Here is a 26,419-nt window from a genome sequence, read left to right as displayed (position 1 = left end):
TCATTATTTGGGTGATGAGATCAATAGAAGCCCAAACCCCAGCGCCACACAATATTCCCCTGAAACAGTACCGCCCATGTACTCCTTAAAGCTAAAATTAAAGACAAACAAACACACAAAAAACAGAAAGAAAAAAGTATCTCCAGGTAGCTGTGTTGTAATTTTATTTCATGACAGCACTGTCTTCTCTTTGCCTGCGCCTGGGTCTCCTAGTGTGCTGCTTACGTGATGCCCACGTGCCACAGAGTTATTGCCCGAAGTGCCAGTGGGCTGTGCAGGGGATGGGCTCCTCCTTCCAGATGGTCTGCAGCCTCTGGGACCATGCAGCCACCATCTCCTTTCTTTCTTCTTCGGATGCAATTTCAGGAGCAAAACTGATCTGAGGGGCAAGGACTTTAAATCCACAGAAGTGTAATGTGCCGTGCTAAAGCCACAGGGGAAGAAAAGAACTCATTAGAAACGACACCTGTTACGTACCATTCAGTTAAATGATGTAAGGGGGGAAATGGTGTGAAACAAACCTTCAAAAAATCATGAGACAACCTTAATGTTACAAGGCGAGTGAAAGCGAAACTTCCCTGTGCCTTTCGGATGCGAGCCTTGCATAAGAGCAGGGAAGAAGCTGGGGCAGCTGGAATTTCCAAGTTCTGTTTTTATAACTGCAGTTAACCTACAATCTTTGCAACTGATTCAGACACCAAACACGATAGTTCTGCTTGATTGGGCAAATTATGGTACATTCACACTATAGATTATACCAGAATGAGGTTATTCTAGCTATAATGTGTACCATGGGAGTTTGTTCAAGATATCTGTTAAATGAAAACAACAACAAATTTTAAGCAGTATTTACGATATACCATAAGAGCAGTAAACGTAATAAACCTATAATAAAAATTATGTAGGCCTTAAGAAAATATATAGGCCTTAAGAAAATAAATCAAATGATTTAAAGTGATTCTTTCTGAGGTGGGGGGATTAAAGGGACTTTCTGTTTTTATATTTCATATTGTCTCTTTTTTTTTTTGTTTGCCATAAAATGTACTTCTGCAAACTGAAAAAAAAGTAAAGATTTTTTTTTTTTTTTGAGACAGAGTCTCGCTTTGTCACCCAGGCTGGAGTGCAGTGGCTGGATCTCAGCTCACTGCAAGCTCTGCCTCCCGGGTTCACGCCATTCTCCTGCCTCAGCCTCCCAAGTAGCTGGGACTACAGGCACCCGCCACCTTGCCTGGCTAGTTTTTTTTTTTTTGTATTTTTAGTAGAGACGGGGTTGCACCGTGTTAGCCAGGATGGTCTCCATCTCCTGACCTCGTGATCCGCCTATCTTGGCCTCCCAAAGTGCTGGGATTACAGGCTTGTGGACTGCACCCGGCCAAGATTTTTTTTAAAGCAAGAAGAATTTGAACTTGGCTAATGACACATAAGAGACCCGTTGGCCTGTGAAGAAACAAGGTCAGGCTTGTAAATTATGATTTCCTTCAGTAGACTATAAGTAATTGGAACCACATACTTTTTCCTTTCAAAGAGGATCACTTTTTTTTCTAAGAATATCACACTCAACCCCCTGCATTACGTCCTTTAAAACCCACACCCTCTCCTAGGCCTGCCCTGTCAGGTAAGGCGTGAGAGGCCCACACACCACTTTTTACATTTTTTTTCCTCAGGCAACATGATTTTATTTATTTATTTATTTATTTATTTAATGACTCAGCATGAGAGTTTCCATTTTTTCATAGAAAAGTTTAATCTATTCATAGTTATTGTTTTATTGCTGTGTTTGGGCCTGTTTCTTAATTTTCTTCTTTGTCTTGTTTTTGAAATTGACTATGAAGTTTTAATTGAACAGCCAATTAACACATGTAGTTATGCGTTGCATGGTGTTTTGGTCAGTGATGGACTGCATGTGCGATAGTGGTCCCCTGAGATTATAATGCCATATTTTATTTATTAAAATTTAGTTAAGATTTATTTTATTATTTTTATAGATGAGGTCTCACTCTGTTGCCCCAGCTGGGTGCAGTGGCATGATCGTAGCTCACTGGGCTCAAGTGATCCTCCTGCCTCAGCCTCCCTAGTAACTGGTACTACAGGCACATGCCACCATGCCTAGGAGATGGGTGTGGGCTGGCTCCATAGGCCCCTTGCCCGTATGGGGGTTGGCATGGCCAGCAGAGGCCAGCATGAGGCCATCAGAATGTAGGGCCTGGGGCGCCACTTGCCAGGGTCCAAGGGCAGTGCTGCTGTCACCAAGCACTGCCAGAGCATGTGGACAGCCTTCACCCGCATGGATCACAACACACGCAGGGCCACCTTGGGGCTTCTCTGCTGACCAAGAGCAGACATCAGGCTCAGCAGGTTTGGCTTAGCTTCTGCCCAAACTATATCAAAAGCTATAATTAGCGCACATTCTCCCTATCGGTCAAGCTTTTCAAATCTGTCAAGTAAAACATATAAAAGGGTCAAAATGTTATAATTTTCCGTATCCAGGGGAGTCCAAATGGTGTGGGACATCACGCTTCCATCCCATCTCATCTCACCCCTCGGGGAGCTGAAGGCATGCATGTGTGTGCGCGCGGGTGTGTACAGATGTGTGCATCTGTGTCTGTGTGTGCGTGTGCCAACAAGCAAGGGATCCACTTGTAGTTGGTCTACCTGCAGTGGCCACAGGAGGTATCGAAAATCCCCATTGACTCCTGTCTTCGTGTACATCTCGGCCATGCCTCCTGTGGTTACGGAAAGGAGCGCTAGTTTACCCTGCAAGGGAGAAAGCAGATGCATTTGTGTGGACTCCAGAAGAGGAAGGAAATGTTACCGAGCCTCCAGCACATGGGCTTAGCACAGCCAGCAGGGAACATGCGTGTGGGCACCCTCCAGGGATGGACAAATGCAACACTCCCATCCATAGGTGACAGTGACATCCCAACAGGAGGAGGAGACAATCCAAGTGAATGGACCAAGCCTACACAGAAGCTCTAACATGCCCAGGTTGCTGGTGGAAACCAGGTTTCCATGACGCCATGTGTGATGGATACAGCCAGGCACTGACCACAGGACAAGGTTCCCAGCACACAAGGCCGCTCAGTAAGTGGTAGCACCATTCGTGGTCCAAGACACATCTTGGTTACTCAGTATTTTTTCCTTACATGCATTTGTTTTCTGAAGCTTTTAGGATTTAAAAATCATTCTTTTTTTTTTTTTTTTGAGATGGAGTCTCACTCTGTCACCCAGGCTGGAGTGCAATGATGTGATCTCAGCTCACTACAAGCTCCACCTCCCAGGTTCAAGCCAGTCTCCTGCCTCGGCCTCCCAAGTAGCTGGGACTATAGGCACCTACCACCATGCCCGGCTAATTTTTGCATTTTTAGTAGAGACAGGGTTTTACCATGTTGGCCAGGCTGGTCTCGAACTCCTGGCCTCAAGTGATCCACCCACCTCGGCCTTCCAAATTGCTGGGATTACAGGCATGAGCCACTGCACCCGGCCTTAAAAATCATTCTTTTAGTAAGAATTCATAGCTACCACGTGTTGCACATCTACCAGGTTCCAAGCTCTCCTCACCCTGCCATGTGGGTGTCACATGATCTTGGTCTCACAGCAGGCACATGATGCTCAGGGGAGCGAACCTGTGCCAGGCCAGGGCTGGACTCTGCACCAAGAAGGAGATACTCCCTCTGGAGCCAGGGCTGACTGCTGGGTTGCCCACATAAGGTTGCCCAGGTCCCCCGTCACCTGACACCTGGCCCACTCCCTTGTTTGCCACGTATGTGGTATGCTGTGGATGTGTCTGCAGCCCCACTAGACAAAAAGCTCCACGACTTCAGACATGATGCCGTGCCCACTGTGTGCAGCACATGGTGCTTTGTACATAGTGGGAGCTCAATGTATATTTGCTAAGAAAAGAAAGCAAACTAGAAATATAACTTGATAGAAGATGCATCCCTCCGTCCCCTCACTCCAGCTATCCACAGTGATCCTTTTCCAAGAGCCATACCTGGAGCAAACCGGAATCGTAGAATCCTGGGACGTCGAAGGCAAAGCCCCGGCACAGCACCCTATCCATCCAGCCCTTCAGGATGGCTGGCACGCTGAACCAGTACAGCGGGAACTGTGGGCAACCACACCAAAGAGAAACTGAGGCTGCGGCTCACCTCGGGTTTCCTAGTTTAGTCTATCTGGTGATTTGGAATGAAGCCCACAGCCCTCCTCTTCCCTGGCAGCTGGGTAGGTGAGGGTAGCCCATGTGGTCAGCTCTGAAAGGTGCAGTGGGGACGTGAGACGGGAATGGGATGACAGTGGCCCTTGTTGCTGTTACAGGTAGCTCTGCATCCTCCGGTGGTAACAGACCCTGATGCTGGCCCCGGGCAGGCAGGGAGGGGATGAGGAGCCCTGCATGACGCTGACATTGGAGCAGCAGTCTGTGACTAAGCCAATCGAAAGGAAGGGTGGGGAAAAGCATGCCCTTTCCCCTGCCTGGGCGTGTTGTTAGCATCTAGGAGTCGGACTGAGTTAGGTGCTAGCAGCTACGGATTTTGACACCAATTAAAGTCATATGTTTGTACTCCATAGACCAGCAGTAAGATCTCCCTATCTCATAGATGCCCGAACATTACATCCAGTGTTACTGCCTGGGAAGGGAAATGAGCATAGGCAATCATCTGTTATCAAAGGTGGAAGCCAATGTCTCATGTGCTTTCAATATAAAACAAACTCAGGACTTGGCATTGAAACCCAGGCTCCACAACCTGCTGCTGTGTGACATTAGCAAGCCACTTGACCTCCTTGTGCCTCCTTTTTCCTGATTCATCAAATAGGGCTACTAATAGTTCATAGCTCACAGCATCCTGGTGAGGATTTGAGGACACACCACAGTGCCCAAAACAGAATCAATGCTCAGTGAGTGGTGGGCTCTGATATTAGTGGTGTAGTAGTGATGAGTGACATTTTTATTAATGTTGAATAAAAAAATAACTTATAATGCAGACCCTCTGGACAAAGTATCAGAAAAAAAGGGAAGGTAGGGAAATGGAGTGAAATGAAGTGAAAAAAACAAAGGCCATTATAGAAAGGCCAGGTCTTAGCCTGCCCAGCCACCGGGTTATGGGAGTGGAGTGGGAGCGAGGAGGAGAAGCGGGCTCCATGTGGCCGGCCGACCCGAGGGGGACAGGAGAAGCAGAGCAGAGAGCTCAGTGTGGTTCTGCAGGGACCACGTGCCCCAGGATACAGGCCCGTCGTACTGGCATGGTATTAAAGCACGGATGGTAAACTGCATGGTCACCTAGGCCTGAGGACTATGAGTCCACCCACCTGTAATTAGGACGAGGAACATCCTGCACTTTGGCCAGATTAGCAGCTCACGGTCTGAGTAAAGAAATGGCTGGTGTCAGGAAAGGGTGCGCAGAGGCAAGCCTGGGTAGGGATGAGGCAACCCTCTTCCTGCACATGCAGGTTGCTTTTATGAAGGTTTGGGAACCTCATCATTCTGGACATGTGGTTTTGTCTGGAAAGTGGTCACACGCCCCTTATCCCCTGTCTTGCACTCACATGGTGGCCTCATGAGAACAGTGCTCTCATTCTCCCACCCATTCCCCGTCCTCAAGCAGGGGTGGAAAACAGAAACGATCTGAACCAGTCAGATCCCATGCTTGGAAATTCTGGATCTAGGGGATCCAGTCCCTGGCATGCACTGAGAGAGAACAGAGCCAAGAGGCAGAAAAGAGCAGATGGAAATCCGAGGATGAGAGCAGCTACAGCTCTGCCCGTGGGATCCAGGAGGCCCAAGTGACCAGAACCCTTATAATAGATGCCCCTTTCTTTCTAGTTGGACAGGAATTTCTGTCAACCCCACAATACCCTCAAAGCTCATGTGTGTACTCTGCTGCCAGGCTTCCACAGTCACAGCCATGCCTGCACATCTTCCTTGCAGTGGCGGGAAGTGGCCTGAGGAGTTAGCACTCCTGGAGGCCATTTGGTGGGGCCAGTTCACTGCAGTGGCATCACCTCCTTCTGAACAAATACAGGAAGGTGGCTGGGTTGAGGGTGAAGCAAGCACTGAGAGGATAGAAAGCAGAAATGTTCCTCTTAGTGATCAGGATATTTAAGTCAGGCTGTTTAAGGAGATGCATTTGGCCTGATTTACCCTGATAAACATTTGTGCAGAGAATTGTGGTTCTCAAGCAGCTCCAGAATGTTTCAAGGCAGGAACTGGAAGAGAAGGGAAGCAACATGACTGGCAGGTTTCAGATGATTCTTGGACGATTGGGCTAATGGAAAGATCCTTCATTCCTATCTACATGGCAGTCGGGATTTGGAGTGAGTGATACTGGCTCCATGGATATCTTTACCCCATTAGGTAAAGTGTTAAAAGTAGTGTTACAACTAGGTAAAGTGTTTAAAGTAGTGTTGTAACTAGGTGAAGTGTTGTAACTAGGTGTTGTAACGAGGTTATAATATTTGCTCAGTAAGTGTGCAACTGTGCTGAAAGCATTGATGCCACTTCTAGAAGCAGCACAAAACTCAATATTCAGAAAGAGTTTGTACATAAGATGAATCTGATTCAATATATTAACTGGAGAACAACAAACCTGAAATATCACTAGGTCAGCCTCCCGAACCTTTTTCTGCTCATCAGTGATGTCGCCAGCCAGAGACCTTTGCTTGTAGGCTTTGTAGGTTTCCATCCCATAATTGAAAACCTCAGGATTAGAAAGAGCAGCTGTGGGGGAAGAGGCCAAACATTCTCACTCCTAGGTGGGCATCCACAGCCCGTCCCAACCATCCCAGTAGCCCTGTGTATACCGGACTCCTCAGAGCAAGTCAAAGACTTGCTGCAACCTGACCAGAAGCTGCACCCTGGGTCCAAGCTAGGGAAAGAGAAGCAGTCTGGGAGGGCCGCTGACTGAGCTCTTCCTACCTAGCAGGTGCTGTGCTCTACACACATCACCTTTCTTCATAACAACTGGTGAAACTGGTGTATTTCTCAATTTACCAGAGAACAAACTGAGACCTAAGAGAGGCTGGATGTCTTGTTCAATGCCAAGCAGGTCTAAAAAAGTAAACTCTACACTTTAATTTCATGCTCACCTCCACATTTTTAGTATTTGTGTCTCAATTTACGTATTTTATATTGTGTATCTCTAACTCTTAACAGGTCACCGTAGTGATTATTGTTTTTGATAGCTTTGTCTGTTAGACTTGATACTAGTAATGAGTGGATTGCACACAACCTACTAGTTAATTAGAGTGCTCTGTGTACTTACTTTTACCAGTGGGTTTTACATCTTCAAATGTTTTCTTTTTGCACATTAGTGTTTTTCTTTCATATTGAATTCCCTTTAGCGTTTCTTATAAGGTGGGTCTGGTGGTGGTGAATTCTCTCAGTTTTTTTCTTTGTTTGGGAAAGACTTTCTCTCTCTTTCAGAGTTGAAGGCTAGATTTTCTGGGTTCAGTATTCTTGGTTGACAGTTTTGTTCTTTCAGCACTTTGAAAATGTCCCACTCCCTCCTGGCCTGTATGTTTCCTGTTGAGAAGTCTGTTGCCAGATGAACTGGAGCTCCTTTATGTTATTTGCTTTTAGGATCCTCTTTTTGTTCTTGACCTTTGAGAGTTTAATAATTATATGCCTTGCGGTAGTCCTATTTGAGTCAAATCTGTTTATTCTATGACCAGGATATTTGTCTCTTTCTCAAGTTTCGGAAAATTTTCTGTTATTATTTCTTTGAATAAGCTTGCTACGCCTTGCTCTTGCTCAGCTCCCTCTTAGGCACCAATCATTCTTAGATTTGGTCTTTCGAGGTAATTTTCTATATTTTATAGGTAATCTCCATACCTTTTTCTTTTTACTGCTCTGTGTATTTTCAAATCGCCTGTCTTTGAGCTCACTGATTTTTTCTTCTGCTTCATCCATTCTGCTGTTGAGAGCCCCTAATGAATTTTTCAGCAAATGTATTTCTAGTTCCAAGATTTCTGTTTGATTTTTTAACAATTATTTCAATTTTTTTGTTAAATGTAGCTGATACATTTCTGAATTGCTTTTCTCTGTCATCTTGAAGATTACTGAATTTCCTTAAGAGTGCTATTTTGAATTCTTGGTCCGAGAGCCCAAACAGTGCCGTCTCGCTAGATTCAGTCACTGGTTCCTTGCTTTGTCTACGTGGAGAGGTTATGGCTCCCTGTTTACTGTCATTTCTTGTGGATAACATCTATTTATTTCAGTCTTCTGTGTCTGACTTGTTTTCATTGTTATTACATATATTTGCTTAGAAAGTCTTTGCAATTTTCTTATTAAATTTCTTTTTTTTTTTCCTCTACTAAGTCACTGCCTCCTTTTTGGCACTAGATGGTGGGTTTGCCTCAGCTCTACTAACTGTTCTGAGTAATGCCAGTCCTGAATATGAGAGGTTCCAAAGGGGATAGCATGGTAGTGTGGGAAGGCTGGCTAGCAGTTCATGCCCAGGAAACCTGTTGAATGTACCTCCACAGTGTGGTGCTGCTGAACAGCCACTCTGGTTTGGCATGTCCTTTGGCTAATTTATAGATCAGAGTTTCCAGGGCTGGAGACGATACTCCCATCTCCCTTCTTTGTCTCTGGCTGTTGTCAGGGATATTTCTTCCTTTAGGCACTCCTGATGTTTCCCGTGGGTTGAGGCAAGAACAGGTTTCCTTCCTGCCTGTTTCTGGGAATCCCAGAAAATTGGGAAGCTGATTGTCCACCTTGATCTCTTTTTCCAGTGTAGAACCTCTGATGCGGGAGGAAATTTCCCACACAGTTGGTGCTGGGTAGTTTGTGAGGAGGGGTGTTGTGGACATGATAGGCCAATCTCTTACTGTCCTGCTTGCAGTTTTTTCACTTACGTGGTCTTGGGTACTACTTCATCCTCATACTTGACTTCTGGGATATTGCTGGTGATCATCTGAGTGCTATCTATTTGTTTTTGGAAAGTGAATCTAGCTTGCTTCTATAATGCCATTTTGCAGCTGGAAGTCAACATAAAGTAAAAAACATAAAGATGGTTTTTACAGCTAGAGCATTTATCCCATGACTCACCAGTGATATCTTTCCTTGTGGCCCTCGGCTCAAAGTTCATGGCGTATAAATCAGACACTGTGACCGTGCAGCCCTGCCTGCTCAGTTCATCTACAGCCACATTCTTCAAGGATCCATTGAAAGACCTGGGTTCCTCGTGCGCATAGACAATGAGTACTTTCTTACCTAAATCAGGATAAGAAACAGTTTCTCTTGAAGAACAACCTCTCTCTGTTAAATTCAGTGGAGACTAAGATGCAAATTGAACATTTAGGTGTGTCATAGTAATTGAAGCTAAGAAATAGCAAGTTTTCTTTTCTTTCTCTCTCGCTTTTTTTTTGAGACAGTCTTGCTCTGTCACCCAGGCTGGAAATGCAGTGGCATGATCTCAGCTCATTGCAACCTCTGCCTCCCAGGTTCAAGCAATTCTCATGCCTCAGTCTCCTGAGTAGCTGGGACTACAGGTGTCTGCCACTACGCCCAGCTAATTTTTTGTATTTTTAGTGGAGATGGGGTTTTGTGATGTTGGCCAGGCTGGTCTTGAACTCCTGGCCTCAAGTGATCCACCCACCTTGGCCTCCCAAAGTGCTGGGATTATAGGCATGAGCCACCGCACTTGGCTAGAAACACCAAACTTTCTTTTCTTTTCTTTCTTTTTTCTTTTCTTTTTTTTGAAACAGAGTTTTGCTCTTGTTGCCCAGGCTGGAGTGAAATGGCATGATCTCAGCTCACTGCAATCTCTGCCTCCCAGATTCAAGCAATTCTCCTATCTCAGCCTACCGAGTAGCTGGGATTACAGGCATGCACCACCAAGCCTGGGTAATTTTTTGTATTTTTAGTAGAGACAGTTTCTCCATGTTGGTCAGATTGGTCTCGAACTCCCAACCTCAGGTGATCTGCCCGCCTCGGCCTCCCAAAGTGCTGGGATTACAGGCATGAGCCCCCGCACCTGGCCCCAGAAATACCAAACTTCCTAATAGGTAGCAGTTTTAAAGTAATGGGCATTTAAAAAATCCAGTTATTCATAGCTCAACATCATTTGAGATTACTAATATACAAAAATACAATGGGTCAAATTATATCTCCTCAAAAATACCACCACTAAATCTTTTAAAAGACCAACTTAATTTGATTGTGCTCTATAAGAAGGTTTAGACCAGCTCCCTAACATCAAAATAAAGAACTGCTGGAATTAATCTTTCATGCTAACCCTGCATTTACACATATCAGCTACAAGCACCTTTCAGTGTGGCACGGTTCTGCTTCCATCTCCCCTAGTCCATCAAAATCTGACACTTAAACAAAACCTGAGGAATCAGACCCGCTGGTCTTGCGGGAAGGCAGGGCCACATGGAGCCCATCTTTCAGTGGTGATGCTGATAACAAAGAGGGCTCTAGGAATAGAATCAGGCGTTCCCAGCGCTGGCTGTATCGTTCACACCAATACTGCTTCTGGAGCAGTATTTTCCTCATTGGAAAGAGTCTCCAGGATTATAGACTGACTTCCTCTGGGAGGCAGCCTGGTGATTTGCTTAATTAAATTTACCCTGGTAACCTTTAAGAGGATGTTAAACTCTTGATTTAAATTTTTCACAATGAGATTTAAGGAGAAAATACACATATCAGTTTGAAGCAATGGGTTTCAGGGCACTGAGCTGACTACAAAGGTCGAATTCCGTAAGTCAGATTCATGGCTAACATTTTCATCTTACTTTCTCAGACTCTTATTTCAATAAAGGAACTATACTTAGGGGCTTCACAGGAGAATAGATGCAAATGAAATACCCACACCAGTGGTTCTCAGCAGGGGGCAGTGTTGTGCCTGCCAGGGGACATTTCTCAATGCCTGGAGACATTTTGGCTTGTCACAGTTAGTGGGGAGGGGTGCTACTGGCATCTGGTGGGCAGAGGCCAGGGATGGTGCTAAACATGGTACACAGGATAACCCCCCAAAACATAGGATTATCTGGCCCAAAATGTCAGTAGTGCCAAGGTCGAAAATCCTAATCTACACTATAATGTATAGTATAAGGTGAACCTGTGTGTTCTAACATGAAAGGCTCTCCATGTTACATCGTTAGGTGAAATAAAAAAGTTGCAAGATTGCGTGTTCGTGTATATGTGCATGATAAGCAGTTGCAAAAGTAAAGATAGAATCCTACTGAATTTTTACTCAAGGTGCCTCCTGGGGTTCATTCACTTGAGCCCCTGCTAAGGCCCAGGGATAATTTCAGGGCCTAGAGGCACAGCAAAGACAGGATAGGCAGGGCCCCACTTTTGAGGAACTTACATTCTGAAGGGAGTCGAAAGGAACAATAAAACAAGAGAGAAAATAGAAAACAAAATAATTCCAGATAGTTTATACACTTCCATGTGGCTTGGATTTTTCATGACAATGTATTCAGTTTCTGAGTAAGAGTCTAACTCCTACCTGGAAGGTCAATGTGGGAGGGTCACTTAAGCTCAGGAGTTTGAGACCAGCCTGGGCAATACAACAAAATCCCGTCTCAAAAAAAAAAAAAAGTCTTACTCCGCAATAGTGACTCATTACCTGCCATGGCGTAAGAAGACGGATTCTTTCTCTCTGATTTGGTGGGTGGCTGGGGCTTTCATGTACAGTCTCTCTTCCACGAGCCCAGCAATCTGGAAGACAAAACGAATCCAGGGGAGGTGGGGAGAGGCACAGGTGAGGTCGGCTGTACCACATCCAGGCGTCACTGCTGCTTCCTGACAGACATGCAAACACATCAGAGAAAGACCTCTTGAGAGAGCCCAGAAATCTTCTGGAGATTGAGGACTCAGAGGACAAGCCATGCAGGATGTCAGAACCCACTTTTTTTCTTTTTTGAGAGGACTCAGAAACTTCCATCCAGACAGTCATATAGCAAAGGACCTAGGAAATGAGCCACGGTAGGAAGCAGGAGTTGAGCCTCCTTGGCCTTCCTGCTTTCCCCAATTTTCCCCTTCAGATGGAGCAGAAGAATGGGGATCAGTGAGCCATCACACGGGTGGCCTGCACTCCTCGGCTGGTGCCAGACACCGGTGGGTCAGCAATGGCAATTGTTGGCCCTTCCCCTCACTTGAAAATAATGGGAGTTGGCTTAGACCCAGGTTCTAACCAGAAGCCTCAGAGATTCTCCAGGGATGCAGTGGAGGCCAGAGGAGACCCCCAGGTCGGACAGACTTGGTGCAATTTCCAGCTCTGCCTGTTGTCGCTGTTGGCCCTGCAGCACATCCCTCCACCCCTCTGTGCCTCAACCTCCTCATCAGCAAAGTCACAGCATGGCCCAGAAGAGTGAGTGAGAGACAGTTACAATGTGCGGTGGCTGGCACACAATGGGGCTATGAAAAAATGTGAGTTCTCCCCAGGGGGGCCTTTGGCCTCGCCCTCTCCTGGCCATCTCTGAAATTCTGGCTTCCTTCTGGGAGAGACAAGGAGGCTCCAACAAACCCACTCTCCCTACCAGAAAAAACAGCTCAGATAAAACTTAACAACAAAAAAGCAAACAACTCAATGCAAAAATGGGCAGAGGGCTTGCGTAGACCTTTCTCCAAAGAAGATGTATGAGTGGCCAGTAAGCCATGAAAAGATGCTTAGCATCACTAATCATTAGGGAAATGCAAATCAAAACCACAATGAGATCCCATCTCACGCCCGTTAGAAAGGCTACTACTACCAAAAAAACAGAAAATAGCATGTGAGGGTGAGGAGGCAGAGAAATTGGAACCCTGTGCGCTGCTGGGGAAAGGTCGAGTGCTGCAGCTGCTGTGGAGGTGCTGTGCCCCCAAAATTGCAATTAGAAAATTAGAATTAACATGTGACTCAGCAATTCCATTAGTTACTCTGAACCCAAAAAACTGAAAACAGGGTCTTGAAAACCACTTGCCCGCCCATGTTGAAAGCAGCATATTCCACAACAGCTAGAACACGGAAGCAACCCGAGTGTCCATCAGGACATGAATGAAAACAGCCAGAAAACTCTACCCTTAAAAGTGTTTACAATGAGGTCAGGCACTGTGACTCACACCTGTCATCCCAGCACTTTGGGAGGCCGAGGCAGGTGGATCACCTGAGGTCAGGAGTTCGAGACCAGCCTGGCCAACATGGCGAAACCCTGTCTCTACCAAAAATACAAAAATTAGCTGGGCGTGGTGGTGTGCACCTGCGATCCCAGCTACTCAGAAAGCTGAGACAGAGCGAGACTCTATCAAAAAAGAAAGAAAGAAAGCGGTTAAAGTGGTAAATTTTATGTGAGATGTTCTTTACCACAGTAGGAAAAAATGGGATAAAAAACGAAACGATGCAGAGAGTGTGACTAGGGCTTAGTGTGAGGACATGCATCCCGCGTGTTGTGTCCAAACGACAATGTGAACCTATCAGTGTGTCTTCACAGCAAAATAAAAAGCACAGAGACACACAGAAGTGGTGCTTGTCTACACCAGGACTAGAATCTTGAGCACAGCCGGAATGAGCATCTTCCAGGACCTGCTCTCTACCTCCAGCTATCCAAGAGCACAGGCATAGGGCTGGGGTCTGCAAAATACTGCAAGAAGTGAGGTGGGTGCAGAGGAGTGGGCTCCACCCAGGCCAGCTGCCCTGTGGACATAAAGGAAAAGAAGTTACATCATTGTGGCTGAAGCTGAGTTGGGGGCAGGCATGGGACTTAACAGAGTGGGGCACTGTCACCCCAGAAGGAGTCAGACAGCTCTGACCACTCCAAATACCCAAAGTTGAGTTCAAACCCTTCCCCGTTCTCTTGACTTCACTGGACAGCTGGGAACCTGCATCTTTGGTGGCTGAACATCCTCACTCTTGTTCCCTAAGGACAGACCCTGAATTGATTCCAGGAAACCCTGTGTCCAGGGAGACACTGCACTTCCTAGGCTGCCTTGCAGTTGAGACGGCCAGTGAGGTGTCCGCAGAAGTGACCGCAGAGCTTCCAGGAAATAGCCTCAAGAAGCTCACTCAGCTGGGGCTGGGAGGTGTGGGAGCTAGTTCCCTCTGGCTTTGTCCATGGCTCTCTTCCCAGCTGGACTGTGGGTCGTCCTGGGGATGGAGGCTATGCACCAAGGACGGGGAGCAGAAATATCAAAGAGACCTGGATTCCTGAGGCTCTCTTGGGGCTGCAAGACTGCAAGACGGTGGTGGTTTGCTAACTGTAAATATTTGTGTTTATGTATTTTCCAGGCAGAAGCATCTACAATGGCACTGAGTCTGTAGGGAGGGCTATGGCCTGTCAGTCTGAAACTGCATAAGGGCTCCAGGCACAGGCTTTGTGTCCAAGCACCTTGGTGTGTTTAAGGCACATCACAGCACCGGAGAATGTGGGAGAGATCACATTCATCCATTCAAAGTGCAGGGAGGTTCCTATTCTGACACCAGCAACATTTACAGGGGTGAACCTAAAGCTGGGCAGTGAGGAAGGAAAGGAAAAAGAAAGTTTATGAATACAGGTGGTATTGTTTGAACCGGTCAGTTGCACTGTAAATCACAATAAAATATCACTAAAACAGAAGAGTTGGCCTCCCTGAGGATGAGGCCTTTGAGTCTCTAGGCATTTGCCAGCTCTCCTAGCCTAGGGGCAGGGGCACCTGCACAGCCCTCTGCTTTCCCTAGAATTACCAGCAGCGAGCATATGTCAGGGAGAGACATAGTTGTCTTAGCACTGAGGCTGAAACCCTGGATGTTCTTGGGAGGGCACTGATTGTGAAGAACAAGCTACTTGTCTAGTCCCTGGAGGTCACTCCTCAAAGCCTCCCGATGAGGCAAGTTTATACGATCCACGCTCCCCAAGCCAGCAGTGACACCCACGCTTGGCAGTGAGAAGTAGGGCTGTAACTTAAGTAGGGCTGTGAGCCAAAAAGGCGGGTCGGGAAAGGGATTTATCTTAAAGGAAAAAGAGAGGACAGTGAATGACCTCATCATTAGCTGGGAGGCTCAGGAGTGCCCTGGTAGACAGTCACTGCCTGGAGGTGACTTTGTAGAAAGCAAACTTTGGCTGTCACAGTGCACAGGGAGGCCTGGGAAAGCCCAGGGAAGCAGAAGTCTGGTTGGTGAGGCCGAGGAGGAGGGGCCTTCTCCTGACTCTGTGGGCGTGGCTTGGCCAGGCAGCTCAGGGGTTGGCCACCTTCTCAGGTTGCTCTCAATCTATCGGAACCTGGAGAGAAGGCGGCTGCCCCTGGCGCACACCGTGGAGGGACCCTGAGGCCAGCAGGGAGCAGGTCTAAGGTGAGGCAGGTGCTCTCAGGTTAAAAACAGGGGAAGAATCTGAAGGACAATTGCGGACAGGCCCCCAGGAGGAAAGGTCAAGGTGGAGGCGAAACTGAGATTGGAAGGCGAGTATGGAGCCCAGAGTCACGGAGGTTCCGGAGCGGGTGATGGTTTCTGAGAACCTCCAGGCTCTTCGCGAGTTCTGTGAAAGCCGCTGGAGTTGACTCCGTTACTAGCAGTGAGTGGGACAATTCCTAACCCACACACACGTTCGTTCAGCTGGACCCCTCCAGGCAGAAGGGCTCACCTCTGGGCAGGTGCTGTGCCAGGTGCTGGGGCCACAAGACAGATAAGAAGGGAATTTTGTACTTTTCGGGCAGAGGGCGGGGGTGGGCAAGAAACAATAAACAAGCCGGCAAAGAAAGTGCCACAGAATTCCAGGTGACGGTAAGTACCAGAACCATGGTACCTAATAGTGATAAGCAAATACTCTAACGGACCAAACAGCAGGGGAATGTTTGCTATTTTAGATAAGTGCTCCAGGAAGGTGTCTCAGAGCAGGGACTGGTGACCTGGAACCAGCCACACAAAGATCTATAAACAAAAGTCCAGGTAGATGGGATAGTAAGTTAGGACCTGAGACGGGTGCTGGTTTCAGGTTCAGGAAACAGCAAAAAAGTCTGAGCTAGGCTCAGTGGCCTATGCCTGTAATCCCAGCACTTTGGGAGGCTGAGGCAGGAGATCACTTGAGCCTAGGAATTTGAGACCAGCCTGGGCAACATAGTGAGATCCCATCTCTACCAAAGATTTAAAAAAATTAGCCAGGTGTGTGTGGTGGCGCATGTCTGTAGTCCCAGCTGCTCAGGGGGCTGAGGTTAGAGGATTGCTGCACTCCAGCCTGGGTGACAGAGTGAGACTCTGTTTCAAGAAAAAAGAGAAAGTAAAAGAAAAAAAAGAAAGCCTGTTTGGCTGAACTATGGTTAAAAAAAAAAAAAAGAGTTGGGTGGTGGTAGATGCAGTCAGGGAGGTGGGAGGGGTCTGACCCCTCCTAGGGAGGGGTGAGGATTTTAATCTAAGCCTGACAGAAAGCCCTTGGAGCCTCTTAAGCTAGAGAGTAATATGGAATGATGGCCAGTTGTGGTGGCTCACACCTGTAATCCCAGCATTTTGAGGGGCCGACATGGGGGGATCGCCTGAGGTCAGGAGTTTGAAACCAGCCTGGTCAATGTGGTAAAACCCCATCTCTACTAAAAAATACAAAAATTAGCCAGGTATGGTGGCACGTACCTGTAGTTCCAGCTACTTGGGAGGCTGAGTCAGGAGAATTGCTTGAACCTGGGAGGTGGAGGTTGCAGTGAGCCAAGATTCTGCCATTGCACTCCAGCCTGGGCAACAGAGCAAGACTCTGTCTCAAAAAAGAAAAAAAAAAGAGTGATACGAAATGATTTACCTTTGTACACGTTGCCAGCGTTTCTGCAGCCTGGGGAAACACCTTATCCTGATTCCCAAAGTGACTGCTCGAAGACATGTTGTTTGTATGAAATGCTTCATTTTCCCTCCTCTAGACAGCCCATTCTTCAGTGTCCCCAGCTCACCACACCCTATTGTATTCCTTGGCCCAGTTTACATATTTACATCATATGCCTGGTGGCTTGTGAGTCTGTGACTTCTGTCTCCATCCCCCTAGTGGTTCAGAATAAGAATCTGAGGTCCAAGAGCTGAGTGACTCAGCTCTATTTGAGTGACTCAGCTCTATTTTCTGTACTGTTTGAATTAGTAGAGAAAGACTCCAACCCAGGCCCTTGACTTGCAGTGCGTCACTGTTCACTTCACCCCAAGCACTTCCCTTGGCACCCCATCCACAGCAGTGAGTTCTCTACCTTGTCAGAAACTATGCACCTACCCAGGCCTACAGGAGAAAAGAGCCATGTGCTTATGACACTGTACATACCAGGTCAAATGGGCTCTGATATTTTTGACGTGTACATTATTTGATTTTAATCAGCATGCAGAAGTTATTTTGTAATGTTTTCACTTTATTTCCTGTGCCTCTTTCCATGTGGACAAGGCCCCCTGCTGGGCATTCTAAGAGACAACCCTTCACAGTGTATTCAGCGTGTATTCGTGCTGCTGCTAAACCACTGCCTGCATACCCTTGTGTGCCATCTTCCTATTTCTGGGACCTTAGGTTATTTCCATCTTTTCCCCAGCACTATAAACAGCACAGCTAGAAGTGTATATTATTTAATACATATTCCTTTTCATGTTTGCTTTGGCTGAGATCTTTGGAGATTAAAGGTTAAACTGATTATTTTTTCACAGATTAAAGGTTAAAGAAGCTGATTTTTGGCTGCGCATAATGGTTCATGCCTGTAATCCCAGCACTTTGGGAGGCGGAGGCAGGCGGATCACCTGAGGTCAGGAGTTTGACACCTGCCTGGCTAACACGGTGAAACCCCATTTCTACTAAAAATACAAAAAATTAACTGAGCGTGGTGGCTCGCACCTGTAATCCCAGCTACTCGGGAGGCTGAGGTAGGAGAATAGCTTGAACCTGGGAGGCGGAGGTTGCAGTGAGCTGAGATTGCGCCATTGCACTCCAGCTTGGGCAACAGAGTGAGACCCTTCTCAAAAAAAAAAAAAACGGGTCGGGCACAGTGGCTCATACCTGCAATCCCAGCACTTTGGGAGGCTGAGGCGGGCAGATCACGAGGTCAGGAGTTTGAGACCAGCCTGACCAACATGAAACCCGACTCTGCTAAAAATACAAAAAATTAGCCAGGCGTGGTGGCACGCGCCTGTAATCCCGGCTACTCAGGAGGCTGAGGCGGAAGAATTGCTTGAACCCGGGAGGCGGAGGTTGCAGTGAACCGAAATCGTGCCACTGCACTCCAGCCTGGACGACAGAGCGAGACTCCACCTCAAAAATAGTAATAATAAAAAAAGCTTATTTATTTTTTTTCAGAGAGATTATAGGTTAGAGAAGCTGATTTTTTTTTTCCAGACTGCCACAATGTCCTTGACAAAGGCAGCGCAAACCAGTGATTCAGCCGCACCTTCCGGGCAGCGCTGGGCAACGCACGGGCCTAAACTCGGGTACCCGCTTTACAGACTGACCTCGGGCCCGCTGATTCCTACTTGTAATGTGACTATGATACCAGCACCCGCTCCATAGGGTTGAGGGAGATTCAACCAGACCATTCGACACCGGGACCCTGCGTGCGGGCGCGTTCAGTTAGAGCCAAGTACGATCCTAGGTTCAGAATGGTTCCCGGCCTGGGCGCGATGACCCACAGGGCCATATGGCCGGCCAGGTGAAATCCCACGGAGCGTTCTGACCCTCCAGTCCGGGAACTGTCCCTCCCAAGTCCCCCGGTCCCCGACTGCGGATCACTCACCCTCCGACCAGCGCACGCCCCAGTAGGAGCCGCAGGGCTGGAACCCGCGTCTCCCCAAGGACCGCTCTCGGAGTTGCCCCAGGTTCCGGCCGCACAGGGTCGCGCACTCGCAGACGCCTGGCGGGCAGGAGCGCTGCGACTGCGCCCTCGGGGACCAGGCACAGGCGCCAACCCAAGGAGCCCAGAACCCGCCCCGAGACGCGGGACAGCAGGCGTCTTTCCGCAGCACGCCTGCCAAACAGAAGCCCCGCCCACTCTCCGTCCCGCCCATGTTCCGCGCCCCGCCCCTCCCACACCCCGCCCCGGCGCCCCGCCCATACACCGCCCCGGAGCCCCGCCCACACCCGCACCCGCCCGCGCCCCGCCCATACCCCGCCCCCCCGCCCCGCGCACCCTCCCACGCCCCGCCCCGGAGCCCCGGCCACACCCGCCCCAGAACCCCGCCCACACCCCGCCCCGGCGGTGTGGCGCCTCGCTCCACGCCCTCCCACGCCCAGGCCCCCGCCTCCACGCCGGCGTCCCGCCCCACTTACACCTCGCCCCGGCCCCTAAGCTCTGTCCACTCCCCGCCCCTGAGGTCCGCCCGGGGCCTCGTCCCACGATCCGGGATTGGGGAGGACCCTGCTGGCCTCCAGGGAAGTGGAAACTGGATTGATAGAAATCCAGCGCGGGGACGCTGTGCCGAGAAGAGGGACGCCCCTGCCCTGCGCCTCCCGCTCCCCGTCCCTGGCAGGTATCCCGGTTACAGAATGAGGGTCCGTGGTGCAAAAGAAAGAATGAGCCACTGATACACTCATCAGCTTGCTCGGATCTCCCAGGGAGTTAGGCTGGTGAGAGAAACCAGTCCCAAAGGTCACTCACCGACGGCGCCGCTGGTGTACTGGTATTATGCAAGATGCTCCCCCAAAGGTCACGCACGGATGGCTCATTTCTCCAAAACACAGAGGAGAGAAATGCAGCACTTATTAGCGGTGCCCAGGAGTTAGGGAGGCGGGTGCGTGTGGCTATAAAAACGCATCCCAGGGGTTGCCTGTGAAGGAAATCTGCGTCCCGCGGAACGCAACACGCCGTTGGGATACTGGATCGTCCTTTGTGAGATGTCACCATCGGGAGAAACCGGATAAAGGGTGCATGGCTCCACAGAAAAAGTTCAATTAAAGGAAAATGGTTTAAGGCCAAAGAAATGCCTAGAAAATGGGAAGTCTTGGAACCAGAGCCAGTGGGGGGTTGGGGGCGGTGCTGGTGAACAGTTTGGGCCGATTGTCTTTCTCCAGCGCTTGCTGGATTCTGCCACCCCATTTGGCAGCCACCTGCCACTGTGACCTGTCCAAGTCCCTTCTCCAAACTCTATACCTTGATTTCTGGTGTCCTAGAAATAGAGACCAGAAACATTGATGTCCCACTCTAACAACAGAGCAGAAGGAAGGAAGGTTTCCCCTGTGTTTAGAATGTTCCTAATGAAAATAACTGCAACTGTTGATTGCACTTCCTGAGGGTCGTTGGGACTTTCCCTCTCATATACTTACTGGTTCATTCATTCGTTCATTTTGCTGTAACTCACAGTGGCCCTCCCCATCCTAAGGTGCAGTGCTGGCATTGATTGGTCTATGTATTGATGATGTCTTCAGAGGTGAGAATGTGCCCTCTCTCTGAGATGTCCTTTTGCCCCTAAGCTCCCCAGCGGGGAACAGGCTGCCTTGTCTCGTGAGTCTTGATCCTGGGAGCAGCTTTCATTTAGGAATGGCACAGCAGGTCCTGAGAGCATTGGCGCCTGCGCGCCCATCATGCGAGTCTGTGATGCAACGTCACCACCTTGTGGCAGCGAGGAGATATCACAACGTGGACTGAGCAAGTTGCTCCCTGCTTGGGGTTGAAAGCTGGACTGGCCTAGTTCCCTGGGTCTTTTGAATCGTGTAAGTTGAACGGTGGTAGATTCCAGGACAGTTCAGGAGGAGCCCATCCTCAAAAGGAAAATAACAGAACTTCCTGCTAATCTGGTATTGGAGCTGAGCAATTACTGCAAACAAATGAGATGTGACCATAACTGCATCCCGAGTTTGAGGAGGAGGACATGCTACTAAAACGAGATAGTCAGCTCCAACGACAAACATCATATCTGGGGTTTCCAGATTCTCACTTTTCATGTAATCCCCAGCCTTAGTGGAATGCAAGAGTAGGAGTCGGCATTCTGGGCAGGAAGGCAGGTGAGGCAGGTACACATCTCTTCTCCCCAAAGTCCCAGTATTTCTAATTCTGGATAAAATGGACCATCATGGTGCTAAGGTAAGGCTAAACTAGCTGAGCCACCTCCTGAAGAGGTCATTGCTTTTGTTTTTATTTAATGAGATTTCTTTTCCTTCTGCTACCAGCATCCCCATTCCTTTGGAAAACTGCTTCTTCATAACAACATAAAGGTTTTTGGATTTTTTGTTTTGGTTTGTGGGTAGCAAAATCTGTATAACATGAAATTTACTATTTTCACCATTTTAAGTGTACAATTCAGTGGCATTAATTACCTTCAGAGTGCTGTGCAACCATTACAACTATTTATTTCCAAAACGTTGTCATCATCCCAAATAGAAACACTCGGGTCGGGCGCCATGGCTCATGCTTGTAATCCCAGCACTTTCAGAGGCAGAGGTGGGCAGATCACCTAAGGTCAAAAGTTTGAGACCAGCCTGGCCAACATGGTGAAACCCTGTCTCTACCAAAAATAAAAAAATTTGCCAGGTGGTGTACACCTGTAATCCCAGCTACTCAGGAGGCTGAGGCAGGAGAATTGCTTGAACCCAGGAGGTGGAGGCTGCAGTGAGCTGAGATCGTGCCACTGCACTCCAGCCTGAACAAAAGAGACCCTGTCTCAAACAAAAACAAAAACAGGCCGGGCGCGGTGGCTACCGCCTGTAATCTCAGCACTTTGGGAGGCCGAGGCGGGCGGATCACGAGGTCAGGAGATGGAAACCATCCTGGCTAACATGGTGAAACCCTGTCTCTACTAAAAATACAAAAAAATTAGGGGGGTCTGGTGGTGGGTGCCTATAATCCCAGCCACTCGGGAGGCTGAGGCAGGAGAATGGCGTGAACCCAGGAGGCGGAGCTTGCAGTGAGCAGAGATGGTGCCACCGCACTCCACCCTGGGCGACAGAGCAAGACTCCGTCTCACAAAAAAACAAAAACAAAAACAAATAGAAACACTGCACTCATTGGATAATAAATCCCCATTCTGCCCTCCTTCCACTCCTGGTAGCCTCGAATCTACTTTCTGTCTCCATGAATTTGTCTATTGCATGTATTTCTTATAAGTGGAATCCTACAAGATGTGGCCTTTTCACTCAACTTGTTTCCCTCAAAAACCTTGTTGCTGAGTTTCATCCATGTTGTAGCATGTATCAGAAGTTCATTCCTTTTTGTGGCTGAATAATAGAAAAATGTGTATACCACGTGGCCAACATGGGGAAACCCAATCTCTACTAAAAACACAAAAATTAGCCGGGTGTGGTGGTGGCACCTGTAATCCCAGCTACTCAGGAGGCTGAGGCAGGAGAATTGCTTGAACTCGGGAGGCAGAGGTTGCAGTGAGCTGAGATCGTGTCATTGCACTCAAGCCTGGGCAACAAGAGCAAGACTCTGTCTCAAAAAAAAAAGGAAAGAGAAAGGAAGGAAGGAAGGAAAGAAGGAAGGAAGAAGAGAAAGAAAGAAAGAGAAAGAAAGAAAGAAAGAAAGAAAGAAAGAGGGAGAGGGAGAGAGAGAGAGAGAAAGAAAGAAAGAAGCCATGAAGGAAGGAAGGAAGGAAAGAAGGAAGGAGAGAAAGAAAGAAAGAGAAAATTAAAAGAAAGAAAGAAAGAAAGAGAGAGAGAAAGCAAGCAAGCAACGAAGGAAGGAAGGAGTATACCAGGCATTGTTTATCCATTTATCCACTCATCTGTTGTTTGACTATTGTGAATAATATTGCAATGATTATTGGTGTACGAGTATCTGTTTCAGTCCCTGTGTTCAGTAATTTTGGTTATACACCTTGGAGTGGAATTGTTGGTATTACAACAATTCTATGGTCATTCTATGTTTAGCTTTCTGAGGAACAGCCAAATTCTTTTCCACAGTGTCTACACCATTTCACATTTTCACCAACAACGTATGCAAGTTCCAACTTCTCTACATTCTCATGCACATTTGTTATGTTTCTTTTATTCCCTGTAAATTATAGCCATCCTTGCTAGAGTGAAGTGGTATCTCATTGTGGTTTTGATTTGCATTTCCCTAAGGACTAATGACTTTGAGTATCTTTTCAGGTGCTTACTGGCCATTTGTATACCTTTCTTAGACAAATGTCTATTCAAGTCCTTTGCTGACCATTTAATTTGGTTGTTTGTCTATTTGTTGTTGAGGTGTAGGTTTTTTGTTTGTTTTTTCAGACAGTTTCACTCTTGTTGCCCAGGCTGGAGTGCAGTGGCATGATCTCGGCTCACTGCAACCTCCGCCTCCCGGGTTCAAGTGATTCTCGTGCCTCAGCGTCCCGAGTAGCTGGGATTACAGGAATGCGCCACCACATCTGGCTAATTTTGTATTTTTGTATTTTTTAGGGACAGGGTTTCTCCATGTTGGTCAGGCTGGTCTCAAACTCCCGACCTTAGGTGATCCACCCACCTTGGCCTCCCACCGCGCCCGGCTGAGTTGTAGGTGTTCTTTGTATATTCTGGATGTTATCAGATACAGGATTTGCAAATATTTTCTCCCATTCTGTAGGTTGTCTTTCACTTTCTTGAAAATGTCCTTTGATATAAAAGTTTCACATTTTTTATGAACTCCAATTTACCTATTTTTTGTTGTTTCTTCCTGGGCTTTTAGTGTCTTGTCTAAGAACCCATTGCCAAACACAAGATCATGAAGATTTACTCTTACGTTTTCCTCGATATGACTTTAGTTGTTATATTTAGGTTGTGAATTATTTTTCACATATGCTGTGAAGTAGAGCCCAACTTCAGCCTTGCATGTGGAAACCCATTTCTCTCACAGCATATATTAAAGAAACTATTATTTCATCAATGAATGGACTTGGCACTCTTGTCAAAAATTCATTGGCCACAGAGGTATGGATTTATTGAGGATCCCTTGTACATCTCTTGCAGCTTTCAAGATTCTCCCTTTGTCTTATACAGGCATATCTGCCTTATTCTGCTTCTCTTTATAGTACTTCCACAGATGTTGCATTTTTTTACAAATTGAAGGTCTGTGGCAATCCTGTGTCAAACAAGTCTATCTATATGTGATCAATATTATTATCAATTATTATATTGTGAGTCCTCAGAAAGGTTACATAATCTGTTGACACCTCTAGCATGGGGTGGTGACACATATAACAGATACTGACACCCTGTCAGTCACCGAACTGTGTGTGGATTGATCAAAGCAATCTTTGAGTGAGTCTAGTTTCCCCTCTGGTAAGACCTACCTAAATGGAGAAAAAATATTTTCTCAGCACTTACATTAATCTAGATTTACATATAGTTGTCCTCCTATATTTGTGTGTTCCATATCTGCTGATTTCTGTTGATGCAACCAACCTCCAATGGAATATATTTGGAAAAAAAAAAAAGCAAAACAACAATAGAAAAATACAAATAAAAAAATACAGTGTACCAACTATTTATATAGCATTTACATTGTATTAGATGTATGAGATTACAATGGAATCTAGAGATTATTTACAGAATATGGGAGGATGTGCAAAGGTTATGTGTCAATATTATGCCATTTTCTATCAGGGATTTGAGCATCTGTGGATTTTGATGTACGTGAGGGGTCCTGGTCCCAGTCCTCCCTGAATACCCAGGATTGACTACATATTTTTGGATGTTAAACCACCTTGCAGAACTTAAAAAAAAGTTATCAAGTAAACGATCTTCCAGTGAAATAGTCCATATCAGTACCATCCTTCAAGTATTAGTTGTTTATCAGTCAGATTACTATTAAGGCTGACATAACTTTGATCAGACCATGTTTCTGAACAATTCATATGCCTGAACTGAACATTAGTTTCTCGTTCTCATGCAACACAGAACCTGTTTTTCTTTGCACATTGTCTGATTTTCATATGTGCTTGATACTTATAAGTTCCTATGGCTTTATTAGTGTGTAGGATTTTCAACTGTATCATAGGATTTGGGAATATGGAGAGAATGGCCGGGCGCAGTGGCTCACGCCTGTAATCCCAGCACTTTGGGAGGCCGAGGCGGGCGAATCACGTGGTCAGGAGATCGAGACCATCCTGGCTAACACAGGGAAACCCCGTCTCTACTAAAAATACAAAAAAAATTAGTCAGGCGTTGTGTCAGGCGCCTGTAGTCCCAGCTACTGGGGAGGCTGAGGCAGGAGAATGGCATGAACCCAGGAGGCAGAGCTTGAAGTGAGCCGAGATCGTGCCACTGCACTCCAGCCTGGGCCACAGAGCGAGATTCTGTCTCAAAAAAAAAAAAAAAGAAAGAAAGAAAGAAAATGGAGAGAATGGAAAATGTAAGAAGGAGTGTAGACACTAAAATCTTAGACTCAATACCCTTATAACACATGGCCTTCCTCTAAGGAGGGTAGGTTCCTGTCTTAGTCTGTTTTGTGTTGCTGTAAAGGAATACCTGAGCCTAAGTAATTTATAAAGAAAAAAGGTTTATTTGGCTAACGGCTCTGAATGGTTGGAATGTTCAAGGTTGGGTATCTGCGTCTGGTGAGGGCCTCAGATGCAGATGCCCTACTCATGGTGGAAGGCGAAGGAGAACTGGAGTGTGCAGAGATTACATGGCAAGACAGTAAGCAAGAGAGAAAGGAGGGAAGTCCAGGATTGTTTCTAACAACCAGCTCTGGAAGAACTCACTCACCCCTGAGGGAGGGCACTCATCTATTCATAAGGATCTGGCCCTGCAACCTACTCACCTCCCATTAAGCCCCACTCCAACATTGGTCATCAAATTTCAACTTGAGGTCAGACTTGGTGGCGCTCACCTGTAGTCCCAGCTACTCCGGAGGCTTAGGTGGGAGGATTGCTTGAGCCCAGGAGTTCAAGGCTACAGTGAGTCATGATCACACCACAGCACTCCAGCCTGGGTAACAGAGCAAGGCCCTGTCTCTATGAAAACAAGAAAAAAGATGAAACACATTTCAACATGAGGTTTGGAAGGAACAAACATCTAAATCACAGTAGTTCCTGACCTGAAGCTATTGTCATATTATTGATGTATATAATTTAGAAATATGTCATTAACAGCCAATACTTAGGTCTAGAAAACTCTTAAAGTGGCCAAAGCAAGTGCTTTGAAACCAAAGTGGCATTAAAAAAATAAAAAAATAAAATCTACTGGTTTTCTTAGTAAGTCTTGAAACAGTGCACTATAGAGATCCTGTCTTATCTCTATAGCTAGAGAGAATAACAAATTTTACTTTTATCACAAATACATTTTGTCTTAATATGACTTTTATTTATATTTATCTTTTTACATTTCAAAAACACTATGTTATTCCATTGAATGACTTATAATTCTTGAGTTACCTGGACACTGTATTGTCATTGTCAGTTATTATATTTTGCATGCATTACTTAGTAAAGAAAAATCTTTACCAAGGCCTGATTTCTCAGGCATATTGATATAACATATAATTAAAGGTGTTATCAATAAACAAGAAGTTTCTCAAGAATATTATCTGTTTGTTCATAAATTACTACTGTAAAGTTAAATCCCTTTTTTCTGCTGACTATTTTTAAAATACTTAGGCTGATATTAATGAAAAAACTGTGAAACCCAA

General features: G+C 46.7%; 1 protein-coding gene across 5 annotated transcripts; it reads right to left on the bottom strand.

Moving 5' to 3' along the window:
- Positions 1 to 141: 141 nt before the first annotated feature.
- On the bottom strand, positions 142 to 25,740 carry NQO2 (N-ribosyldihydronicotinamide:quinone reductase 2). 5 transcript variants are annotated; one of them, XM_033216066.1, is made up of 8 exons: positions 18,632 to 18,900; positions 13,463 to 13,619; positions 11,574 to 11,665; positions 9,044 to 9,208; positions 6,582 to 6,712; positions 3,992 to 4,105; positions 2,653 to 2,754; positions 142 to 424 (listed from the first exon to the last, which is right to left on the bottom strand). In XM_033216066.1, exons 3-8 carry the CDS (start codon positions 11,578 to 11,580, stop codon positions 248 to 250), a joined length of 696 nt encoding a protein of 231 aa, XP_033071957.1. In that variant the 5' UTR covers positions 11,581 to 11,665; positions 13,463 to 13,619; positions 18,632 to 18,900; the 3' UTR covers positions 142 to 247. The 5 variants fall into 5 exon arrangements, with proteins under 5 accessions (XP_033071957.1, XP_033071954.1, XP_033071958.1 ...); XM_033216063.1 differs by lacking the exon at positions 18,632 to 18,900 and adding an exon at positions 16,521 to 16,583 and having other exon boundaries at positions 13,520 to 13,619; XM_033216067.1 differs by lacking the exons at positions 13,463 to 13,619; positions 18,632 to 18,900 and adding an exon at positions 25,622 to 25,740.
- Positions 25,741 to 26,419: the final 679 nt, after the last annotated feature.

Source organism: Trachypithecus francoisi, unplaced genomic scaffold (assembly GCF_009764315.1).
Source record: "Trachypithecus francoisi isolate TF-2019V2 unplaced genomic scaffold, Tfra_2.0 Lachesis_group10, whole genome shotgun sequence".
Taxonomy (NCBI): domain Eukaryota; kingdom Metazoa; phylum Chordata; class Mammalia; order Primates; family Cercopithecidae; genus Trachypithecus; species Trachypithecus francoisi.
The sequence above is the reverse complement of the archived record's forward strand: the minus strand, read 5'-3'. Positions and strand labels throughout refer to the sequence as shown.